At 41.0% G+C, this 12,108-nt stretch overlaps 1 protein-coding gene across 1 annotated transcript in view; it reads left to right on the forward strand.

Annotated features, from left to right (window-relative positions):
* The window catches only part of NDUFAF6 (NADH:ubiquinone oxidoreductase complex assembly factor 6), a 17,503-nt gene that overhangs the window by 1,203 nt on the left and 4,192 nt on the right, over window positions 1–12,108 (forward strand). The window contains exons 2-6 of the mRNA XM_053468262.1: window positions 426–525; window positions 1,802–1,924; window positions 2,750–2,806; window positions 4,389–4,491; window positions 5,195–5,328. Of these exons, the coding sequence (XP_053324237.1) occupies window positions 426–525; window positions 1,802–1,924; window positions 2,750–2,806; window positions 4,389–4,491; window positions 5,195–5,328 (517 nt within the window). The remainder of the gene's footprint in view (window positions 1–425; window positions 526–1,801; window positions 1,925–2,749; window positions 2,807–4,388; window positions 4,492–5,194; window positions 5,329–12,108) is intronic.

Consider the following 12,108-nt stretch of genomic DNA (forward strand, 5'->3'; position numbering starts at 1 on the left):
AGAAGATAATGTGTTAATGAATAAAACATTTTATTCTTTTATTTATAGCCCTGCCCGTTAACCCACCTCTTGTTATACTCTACCGCGTAAATGGTCCCTGTACGGGAATCTGTGTTGTGAGTTATTCTATAGCTGAATGTACGGACACAGCTAGTGAGCTTACATCGTTAGGAGTTCACAGCTTTATCCTGATGTCAGGGATAAACACATATGATTAAATGGAGGCAGGATCAGCAGGTGATAGGAAAACATGAAAGAGAAAATATACGGGGAAACAAAAAGCCACAAAAGGGGAAATATCCAAAGCAGGACATTAAGATGCGAACAGGGGCAGAAAGTGGATGGAAGTGGATGAAACTGATGGTATGTTAACTGTGATATAGCTACATAATTAAAAATGATTAATGATTATTTTACATACGCAGGAAACGTGACTATGAAGGATTTCTGTGCACGCTGTTGTTGCCTCCAGAATCTCAAAGTTCTGTTTTTGCTCTTCGGGCATTTAACGTGGAACTGTCCCAGGTAAGTGTTCTGTCGCATGCATCTGGTGTGTATTTAATGTTCTTCATCAGAAAGAGTATTCATTAAAGCAAAATGGGGAACATTTTTCTACAGTATATCCAAGACTCTTAAAACTCACAAAATAAAAGTTTTGTTTATACATATATATATATTTAAAAAAACAAAAGCATCCCAGATTAAAACAACCTTTTCAAGATATATATATATATATATATATATATATATATATATATATATATATATATATATATATATATATATATATATATATATATATATATATAAAAGCCCCGTGAGTTAATGAAAAGGTTTTTGTGTTCGATTTACAGGCATTAGCACAACCTTCACACTCACTCAGTCTTTAAAACAATTCAGGTTTATCCACAACAGAATATTATCCAGCCTTTTATCATTCATAGACAATAGTCCGGCAACCCTAGGGTTCACGCCATCATGATTTTGTGGGTTATGATAATCAAGTTAAGATCTAATTCCGACATTGATTATTCCGCTAGCTCTTGATAGTGGGACTCAAAAGGTTGCCCAGCTATTCACGGTGAGTTATGAAAAGCCTCCTGAAGTCTGATTCCAGTGTTGTGGATCTTAAGTGTGACTGGATTGCAGTTAATTAGTATTCATTAAGGGAAACTGGAATAACCAAAGCAAATAAAAAGAATGAATTGCCACGGTAAAAGGACACGCTTCTGTATGAGTTGTATGGGACCACTTAAACCTGGAGCGCACATCCCAAGTCCTCAAGGGATGCCTCGTCAAGCTGTGATACGCAGATTTACTCTGCCTGCTCGCGGTCCTTGAGAACAGGACTTATGCCCCCTTATTTATATATAAGATGTGAATTGTTGATGCGCCATAAAGAACCTGTTAAAGATGCATCCTGAGTTTACATGGGAAGGGATGGCAGTAACTGAAAGAAGCAGGATGAGGGCCCGGCACGTATACCTCCCTGCATTACGAAATGCTTGTCACATAGGAGCGTAGTGTAACGGCCACTAGACAATGCTGCAGGACAAGAATCATATCTACAGCCTATGGTGAGTTCTTCTCTTCCATGTGTGCGCACGCTTTATTGCCCAGCTGCAAATATTAAGCAGAGAATAAAAATCACAGAATATACAAGTCGGAAATGTTTAACTTATAGGGAAGATTCTGTAGCAAATGTCCTGCTAAATGTGGATCTATTTTAATAATGTTTGTGTTCTGTAATGTACAACTTTGCCTTTCAATCATAATGAACCTTTTCTCATCCCGGTGGAAGGTGAAAGACTCGGTATCTCAGCGGGATCTCGGTGTGATGAGGATGCAGTTTTGGAGGGATGCTGTCGATGAGATATACAGCGGCAATCCTCCACACCACCCTGTGGCTGCTGAACTATCTAAGGTACTTTACTGAAATAGCATAAGAATAGTAACACTTTTCAAAGATAATAATTGCTTTAAGAGAACCGAATGGTTTCACACTCTGTGTTCTGCTTGCATGATTTTGCTGTGAAATTATTTTGCTTTTTTGAGCTTGCATTATAAAGGTTCTAAGATGACTTCATGCCATCGACTCCAAAATATGGCAATACAGACTATAAAGAATCCCAAAGCCACTAAACAGTCAAAAACTGGATATTCAACAGATTTATGCAATCCAGCCGCTTGGTAAATGCAAGGTATAATTACACAGCAACTGGAAAGGGGATTATTGATTAAATCATGGGCTGGCCTGAGTAGACCAGACACACATTTGCCTCAGGGAAAGTTAGATAGTCTATACTAGTTTAACCAAGGTAAGAGGGGTGGGACGCCTTACCAGGCAAGTGGATAGATAGTTCATCCCCTATCTATCCTCTCCGTAATCCCTTGGTTTAGTAAATACGTGTCTACGATGTGTTTTTTTGTTATGGATATAGCTGTATGTTATATTGGATTGAGTCCACCCAACAGCTGTATGCTGCTCTTACATGGACTTGAATAGAGGGATTGGCCATAGATTGTGGCATAAAAAGAAAATATGGAATTTGACAGAAGATTTGAACTATTCAGCCCGTCTAGTCCTCCGTTTCTTCCTGATGTAAACGCTCGGGTATGGAGGATAAGGGTGCGACGGTTTCGGGAGTAATGGTGAAAATCTGTACTGTCACACACATTGGAGAATGAGAGCTATTTACACCTTACTATTTTTTTGAAACAGTAAATTGTGGCTTCGCTCATCTTTCAGGCTGTACAGAAGCACAAGCTGACCAAAAGATGGCTTGCGAGGATTATCGATGAGAGAGTAAGTATTGGATCTCCAGGTTCTGCTTCTTAATTTAGATTTAATAGACCATGCTTTGCTTTTTTAACTCTTTCAGCCTCTTAGCCTCATGCTATAGAACAGAGACCGTAGATGATTAATGTGATGTCAGCCAAATGTTTGACAGTGCATGGAACTGAAGTCTATAGGCGGCTGGCCAGAAGCTAGCGTCACTTGAGTAGAACGACCGGTGTCCCGAGGTTGAGATACGCATGGAACATTTTAGACTTTTATTGTGCGACTGGTACGCAAAAACTGATTGTTTTGTTAAGTTGTTACTTACAACTCAGCAAATACACAGACGCAATGCACGACAAGCAAAAGATTTCCAATTTTTCTGAAAAAATGAATACAGGCGTAGAAATTAGGTATTGGAATGGTTACTTTTAGTAGTGGGACAGAAATGTTTTTGCTTTTCCCATGTAAATTTGAAAATAGTGGGTTTTATAATGTACTGTATATGCCCATCATGAAAATGACATTGAATCGTGTACAGGATAAAAATTACCAGAAAACTCATGGGGGGGGGGGGTCACAATATGTATAGTTTGGAGGAAAGGAGAGAGAGAGAGGATAAAACAAAGCACAGGAGGGAAGTTTGAAATGAGGAGAAATGTTAGAACATTCGACACATTGATTTTCTTTCTCATAAAATTGATCCCGCTACTGTGTCTATCGCCACACGACACACACGTATTGGACGCTCACCCTGGCATCCCGTGGTGTCACATACAAAGTAAACAATACATTTTATTTCTGCAGGGTCCACCCGGCGTGGCCAAGAATATGTATTATTATAATACGCATTTTATATGTTATAGACTGAGATATAATGAAAAGGAGGCACGAGTAAATAACATAGTAATGCTGCCACCTGCTGGCGATTATGCTTCAATGCAATTCGATCCTGTAAGAACAATCTTATGGAGAAATGACTTCTGTTGAGTGTTATTTGAGTGTAGCTGCATCTGAGCTGGTCTGTTCACAGTTTTAGACATTTGCTTCCAGATGGAACAGGTTTTGCCCTGGCTGATAATGGGAGCTGTAGCTTCATCAAAAGCTTTGAAAGGAAAATGTGCATTGATAATTCTCAGTCTTCTTGATAGGTGTCTCTGTGTTCTAGGCAACTCTCAAACCCATCTGTGCAGTTCATATGCTTTCAGAGTTCTCACATATACAGATGTTAATACAATTTGGGGCAAGAGCAAACAAATTAAGATGCCTAGGAACAGAGTATGTAGAATTATACAAAGCAAGGCATAAGTGAATTTATAAGAATCCCAGATTCATTTGTTTCCCATGGAGTAACTTGCCAAACAGATGCCTTTATGTGCCATGAACATAAAAAAAGGGAGAAAAGCCCCTGATTTTCTTTATATACACAATGAAGACGCGTGGAGACTTCAGTATATTTATATTTTCTTAATATTTAAATTTTTTTATTACCAAAGCAGAACTTGCCGTTATTTTGAACCTTTCCCCCATACTCTTTTAACCCCTTCTCTTTATATCCCTGATTGTGATTCACAACCTTTGAATGTTTTATTGTGGCCTCCTTTGATAGGAAAAGAATCTGAATGACCGCCCATATCGCAGCCTCACAGAGCTTGAAACCTACGCAGAGAACACCCAGAGCTCCTTGCTCTATCTCACTTTGGAAACTCTTGGTGAGTAAATCTATGTTTGTATAATCCTCCGCCCGTAACACCTTTTGATCTCATGTACATATGATAGGAAATTTAAATCGACATCCCTCTGAGAATTAAAATTGCTTTCCTTTGATCATTGAATTAATTACAGGGGTGCATTTATAAACCTTATGTTTGCCTTGTGTGCTGGCCTCAAGCCCCCTTTTGTGGGTTATTCTGGGCTGTTACAGAACACAGTTGCTCATTTATTTATTTTAGGGTTTATATTTCCCTATATTATATCATTCAAACCTTGTCTTTAGGGTACTAATGCTTACGACAACATAAAAAATGATTGTGTGTCAAAGGTAAGAGTAATTTAGTTATTTCCAGTATTTGCGTAGGTCAATCTTCCATAGATGCATTTAGTTATTCAGCATAATATACATAAATGATCCTAAATTGTTTTAAAAATGGGAAAAACCATCACATTTTCCAGGAATGTCCATCGTGCTTAGTAGTCAAGCTCAAGTTTGTCTTTGATGAGCCGGTCCACATCACCACATTCAGCCACAGATCTACTGAATCACACCTGTCACTTGATCGCTTTTATTCTTAGGAACCCCTTTGGATATGGAGGTTCCAGAACCGTTTCTAATGCTCTGTGTATGCTGATATGGTTTTTAGTTACCTGTTTTGTTCAAATGCTGATCATGCGTTCTTTTCTTTTCCCGTTACTCAGGCGTGAAAGATATTCATGCGGATCACGCGGCCAGTCACATCGGAAAGGCTCAGGGAATTATTACCTGCTTGAGAGCCGTACCTTATCATAGTAGCAGACGGCAGGTATTCCTTCCTGTTGACATATGCATGCTGGTAAGTGTGTCAGGGGGCATTCATAAACTCCAGCCCCCCTCCCCTCCTTAAAGGATTTTAACACATAGCAGGGAATAAATATAGAATCCTGACTTCTCTTAACACTTAATAGTAAAAGAGACCCCGTCATAATTTATTATTTTTATGTCCAAAATGCTTCCTCTTTGGATTACTTTAATGGAGTAGTGCATTAGACATTTGCTCAATCATTTTGTTCTTTTCTATAGTTTGTTTCCATGGTAACGTGTTGGTATTTAATTTGAAATTTGTGAATGGGTTTAATAATAGCTACTTTGTGTTCATTACTTTATACCCTTTTAGCTTTTACCTTCCTTCAGTAGGCCAACATTTTTTTTTATGAGCAGCGAAGGCCATACGCTACAGCAAAGTCCTTCTGGTTTAAGCTAATACGTTGTAATTACCGATGCGGAAGGAAGCAGTCTTGCTGCTCTAAAAGATCACCTGGTGGTCACCGTATACCGTTCTGCAGCGCATTACGTGTAGTTATGTGCTGTACATTTTGCATTTGAGGAGCCATTTATAGGTTACAGCCCCAGGCTCTTTGGTTTTTGGTTATTGATGAACTATTGTTGTGCCTCCCTGAATCCTTTCGTATCGAGTTGTGGCATTCTGGTTACCACCTGCCCCGTGGATTACGTGCTTTTATCCATTTCTTTAATCTTGCCCATAAAGAAGCTGTTTCACTTAGAAACACTTTAGTTGTGCTCTCTGGCATATCACAAAAATAAACCGTCTTTCAATCTCACAAAACACAAGCTTTTCAGACGCTTTTACGGACTCTGTGGACAACGTACGGTGCCTGCTTTCGTGTCAGTTGAGCGTTTCCTGACAAATTATGAATGAGAGAGAATTTTATATGATTAAAGAGTTATTTCTGTGAGGATGTAGGGATTCAATGGTATGAGCAACGATGTTAAAACCAAAGTATAACGCGTCAAGTGCAGCGTTATGAATATCTCTTGTATATTGACTTGTATTTCAAGTCAGCTTTCAATTAATTTACTGGAGTGGAATATTATTATTATTATTAATAATACCGTATTTGCTCGATTATAAGATGACCCTGATTATAAGACGACCCCCGAAAATCTGAATATTAATTTAGGAAAAAAAGAAAAAGCCTGAATATAAGACTACCCTATAGGAAAAAAGTTTTACCAGTAAATATTAATTCATGTAAACTAATTTTCATATTTAATAAAAGCTATGATTGAGAAAAATATATTTTTTATTTCCTTTTATTTGCCAACCTGCCCCCCCCAGTTATGCACATCTGCCCTCAGGCTTGCCACTCTGCCCCCAGAAATGCCTTATACCCCCCTATTTGCCACTCTGCCCCATGATGTGCCTTTTAACCCTCTATATGCCACTCTGCCTCCAGAAATGTCTTATACCCTCCTATATGCCACTGTGCCCCATGATATGCCTTTTAACCCCCTATATGCCCCTCTGCCCCATGATACGCCTTATACCCCTATATGACACTCTGGCATATAGGGGGTTAAAAGGCATATCATGGGGCAGAGGGGCATATAGGGGGTTAAAAGGCATATCAGAAATGTCTTATACCCTCCTATATGCCACTGTGCCCCATGATATGCCTTTTAACCCCCTATATGCCCCTCTGCCCCATGATATGCCTTAAACCCCTATATGCCACTCTGGCATATAGGGGGTTAAAAGGTATTTCATGGGGCTGAGTTGCATATAGGGGGTTAAAATGCATTTCTGGAGATATATATATATACTGCTAACAGCCAGTACATGCTGGAACCTGGGGATGTTAGAAGTGTGATTACAGCCTCCCTATGCCATGCTACCACCCCCACCCCTTACACATCCATGCTATCACACACACACACTAATTCAGAAACATTTAAATACTCATTCATTCCATTAATCACACACAGACACACACACTCAAACCCCCCACCCCCTTACCTGAACTGTGGATCTCCCACTCGCAGACTTCTGCAGGGGCCCGGCTGTGGGGCCCGGCTCATTCATTCACAGATTCATTCCCTCAATCACGCATACTCATTCAAACACCCTCCCCACCCCCTTACCTGCACTGCAGCTCCTCGATGCCGCTCCCAGACTTCCTCTGCTTTCTCTGCTAGCTTCCGCTTCCTCTACGCAGTACAGAAGACCCTCCCACAGGTAAGTAGCAGGGCTCGAGGTGCGGCCCGCGTAAGATCGGTTGCCCTGGCTGCCGATCTTACGCGGGCCGCACCCTTTCTCTCCTCCGTATTAAAAAAAAACAATAAAAAAAAAAAGACGGGATTTAAAGTCGCATTGCGACTTTATTCCAAATTCGGCGGGGGGGCAAGGATTAACCTAGGGGGTTTTATACCAACGGTTTCCCTCCCCATGTAGAGATAGGAAGGTACGGGAAAAACCCCCCCACAAAATCTAAAGTTTTCAGAATTGTTTTTTTCTTTTTCCCATGGAAAAAAAAAATTAAAAAAATAATAGAAATATATATATATATATATATCTCTGAAGCAGTTCAATAATTAATACCCTCACAAAAAAACAACTAATGTTATTCGGTGTACTCGGTAATAAAAACTTGACGGCTAATCACTCCCATCTGTTTCTTGGATCCCATAATGACACAGAGACTAAACCTGCCTCTTATCTCCCATACATACAGAACATTATATATACGCTATGCTTTCATACGAGTGCCAAATGGAAAAGCAGGAACGCATTCAGAGATAAACATGCACAATTTCTTCCCTAAGAGCAGGTAGAGTTTGATAAGAACCAGTGAACGTGGGGTTTACAGCATTTTCAAGGACATTTATTACTATTTATTTTAGTTTTAAATTCCCTTTGACAAGAAACTATAATTTAACAGCACATTTCAGATTTGCTTTTGCTTCAACAGTGTTTGCATTTTACCGATACAGATGAATTCATTGACTTCTGTAATCTTATCATTTTGAAAACATGACAGATGGAGCGTTGGTTCTTCGAGGACATAATGGTAGATTTCTGGAAACTCCTTTGTGTGTGTGTGATTGATTGATATATATAGATATCTAGATACGATGTATAGACAAAAGTATTAGGACACCTGACCGTTACAGCAACAGGGACTTTGACATCACATTCTAAGTACAAAGACATATAATATGTAGTTGCCCGCCCCCCCCCCAATTTGCAGCTATAACTGCTTGCACTCTTCTGGGACGGCTTTCCACAAGATTTTGGAGTCTTTCTGTTGGAATTTTTGCTCTTTTATCCAGTAGAGCATTTGTGAGGTCTGTCAATGATGTTGGATGAGAAGGTCTGACTCAGAATCTCCGTTCCATTTCATCCAAAAGGTGTTTGATGGGGTTGAAGTCAGGGCTCTGTGCGGGTCATTTTCTTCTACAGCAAACTCATCCAACCATGTCTTTAAGGCAGGGCTCGACAAATCCCAGGCGCCAGGTCGCCATGGCGACACAGAATTTTGTCCTGGCGCCTAGGTTTTGTCAGCCTCTTACATCCAGAAAAAATTGTGGATGTAAGAGGCTGAGTCACCACACGGGGGCGCTGCTGTCTGCCCAGGAGTCTGGGCAGACAGCACAGCCACTCAGAGCCCGCCCCCGAGCCTGAGATCACTCCCACGGAGTGATCCTGTAGGCTGAAAACGCGGTTGCTGCAAAACCAGCAATCGTGTTTTCAGCTGCCACAGGCAGCTTCAGGGAAGGGGGTTGTGTGTTGATTGGGTCCCCACACAAGTGTGGGGACCTGAAACAACACCCCCCTGCTGCCTGATCGCTCCATGAGAGCGACAGTGCAGCGTTAACCCCTTCAATGCTGTTAGTAAGCATTAGACAAAAGTATTAGGACACCTGACCGTTACAGCAACAGGGACTTTGACATCACATTCTAAGTACAAAGACATATAATATGTAGTTGCCCCCCCCCAATTTGCAGCTATAACTGCTTGCACTCTTCTGGGACGGCTTTCCACAAGATTTTGGAGTCTTTCTGTCGGAATTTTTGCTCTTTTATCCAGTAGAGCATTTGTGAGGTCTGTCAATGATGTTGGATGAGAAGGTCTGACTCAGAATCTCCGTTCCATTTCATCCAAAAGGTGTTTGATGGGGTTGAAGTCAGGGCTCTGTGCGGGTCATTTTCTTCTACAGCAAACTCATCCAACCATGTCTTTAAGGCAGGGCTCGACAAATCCCAGACACAGAATTTTGTCCTGGCGCCTAGGTTTTGTCAGCCTCTTACATCCAGAAAAAATTGTGGATGTAAGAGGCTGAGTCACCACACGGGGGCGCTGCTGTCTGCCCAGGAGTCTGGGCAGACAGCACAGCCACTCAGAGCCCGCCCCCGAGCCTGAGATCACTCCCACGGAGTGATCCTGTAGGCTGAAAACGCGGTTGCTGCAAAACCAGCAATCGTGTTTTCAGCTGCCACAGGCAGCTTCAGGGAAGGGGGTTGTGTGTTGATTGGGTCCCCACACAAGTGTGGGGACCTGAAACAACACCCCCCTGCTGCCTGATCGCTCCATGAGAGCGACAGTGCAGCGTTAACCCCTTCAATGCCGTTAGTAAGCCTACAGCAGTCATCAAAGAGACTCCCCCCTGCAATGGCTGGTCTATAGACCAGCAATTTAGTCCCAGCTGCCAGAGGCAGCTTCAGGGACAGCGGAGAGGGTTCTTTGGTCTCCCCATGAGTGTGGAGACCAGCCCCAACACCCCCCCGGCTGTCTGATCGCTCCCTGAGAGCGACAGTGCAGTGTTAACCCCTTCAATGCCACAATTGTGTACGGCACATTCGTGGCATTGCAGGGGTTAACATTTGTCCCCACAAACTTGTGGGGACTAAATATCAGTCAATGCTGTGCTCCAATGGAACATCAGCATCGAAAGAGTTAAAATAACAGAACAAAACAAACAGCACTGACCTGAAAGTCCAGGGTGCTTCCAGGTCAAACGCTGTGAGTTTAGTAAGTGGGCTGATGATGATCAGATCACTCCTGACCAACTGTTAGTTTAAAAAAATCCTGGCTCCTAACTTTTTTACCTGGCGCCTAGATTCACAACAAATTTGTCGAGCCCTGTCTTTAAGGACTTTGCTTTGTGCACTGGGGCACAGTCATGCTGGAATAGAACAGGTCCCCAAACTGTTCCCACAAAGTTGGAAGCATAGCATTCTCCCAAATGTCTTGGTATGCTCAAATACTCTAAAATCTTGTGAAAAGCCTTCACAGAAGGGGGTGGGGGCAACTACATATTGCATTCTAAATACATTTGTTGGTTTAATGGTCAGGTGTATAGTGTGTGTGTGTGTGTGTCTCATTAAATTCCCAAAGGACTGATGCCCATACATGTAATCTAAAATTGGCCTTTTAAAGGCATTCCAACATCAAACCTTCATCAGCATAAGAATGCTAAGGCCTACAAAAACCACTGGACCTTAATGGGTTAACACATTAGCGAGAACAGGAATTCATAAAGCGAACTGTGTAAATGGCCAATAAATGTGATGGCTTTTCTAGGTGCAGAGAACGGTCCCACCAGGGCTGTCCCGCAATAGGTACTGATTGACTTCCGGTAAGAGCTCCAGCCTGCAGGAGGGATATAGTCCTCTTACCATGCTGAAAATATATCACCGAGCATGGAGGGCAGGCACAAGATCCACGATCTACCCAAGGAGACTACAACATGTGTTGCATTATTACTATTCTGTCTATAGTCGGGGAATAATCACGCATTCACTGGAGCTTTCTGTCTGTGATATGAAAGTACAGAGCTACTAAATATTACATATTATAATCCGAAGCAGAAAAATCATATAGCAAGAAAAAAAAAACACTATTATAAACCTAAAAAGAAATGAAAAAATTGTGTTCACTTGGGACACTGACCTCTCAGATTAACGATGAAATTGAGTTTTCTGTCATTAACTTGACTAATTCCTTCTGTTTTTTTTCTTTATTATTATTTACCGCAGTAATGAATAGTTAATGGGAAAATAATGAATCTGGCCTTTTATATAAATTTAGTAGTATATGTGAACTGGCCTTTATTTGTTTGTGGGGCTTATCCAATCACCCAAGCTTCGTTAGTGCTATTTAATAAGGGTAAGAAAAAAATGAGGATAAACTATTAAAGAGAGAAACTTAATGGTTATATAATAAGATGTGCAGTTCCGGGAAAACCATTCCCTTCCATTTCAGAATCCGTTGTAATCTGAAGTCATGAATCACCCTGAAATGACTAATTATTCCCCAAAGGAAACTGCTTAAAAAAACAGATGCACTCTGTTTAAATTATTTCCATTTTCTAGTTAAATCAGCTATTCTGCTCGTTGTCATAGCTACCAAAATGCTTCTGCTTTGTGATCATAGAATATTGTATTATATAGGTTAACGTATGCAGAGCATTGTTTTTTATTTTTTTATTTTTTTTGTTCTTCCAAGAAACTTTATTTGCAGGCTTAGAAATCGCTGTTTAATGCAGTGATGTGAAACCCAAGGACATCTCTTCCTCATGCTAAGCTCGTTTATGGGAAAGCGCTCATTGTCTCTTATCAAGGCTTTTTTCACTAGTAGACCTTCAGCTGAGAAGTTCTGTCTTTTACCCTCTGGATCGAAAGCTTCCTGACAGGGTCCGTACTACCTTTATGTATCGGATAGAGTGTAGGAGTCAGACCACATGCAATAAGCGTAGCGCCGCGTAAATTGTACTTAAAGATAATGGTGCTAAAACACCATACAGCTTAAACACAACCATCAAACACATTGTTTCC

Source organism: Spea bombifrons, chromosome 5, assembly GCF_027358695.1.
Source record: "Spea bombifrons isolate aSpeBom1 chromosome 5, aSpeBom1.2.pri, whole genome shotgun sequence".
In the NCBI taxonomy this organism is placed as follows: Eukaryota; Metazoa; Chordata; class Amphibia; order Anura; family Pelobatidae; genus Spea; species Spea bombifrons.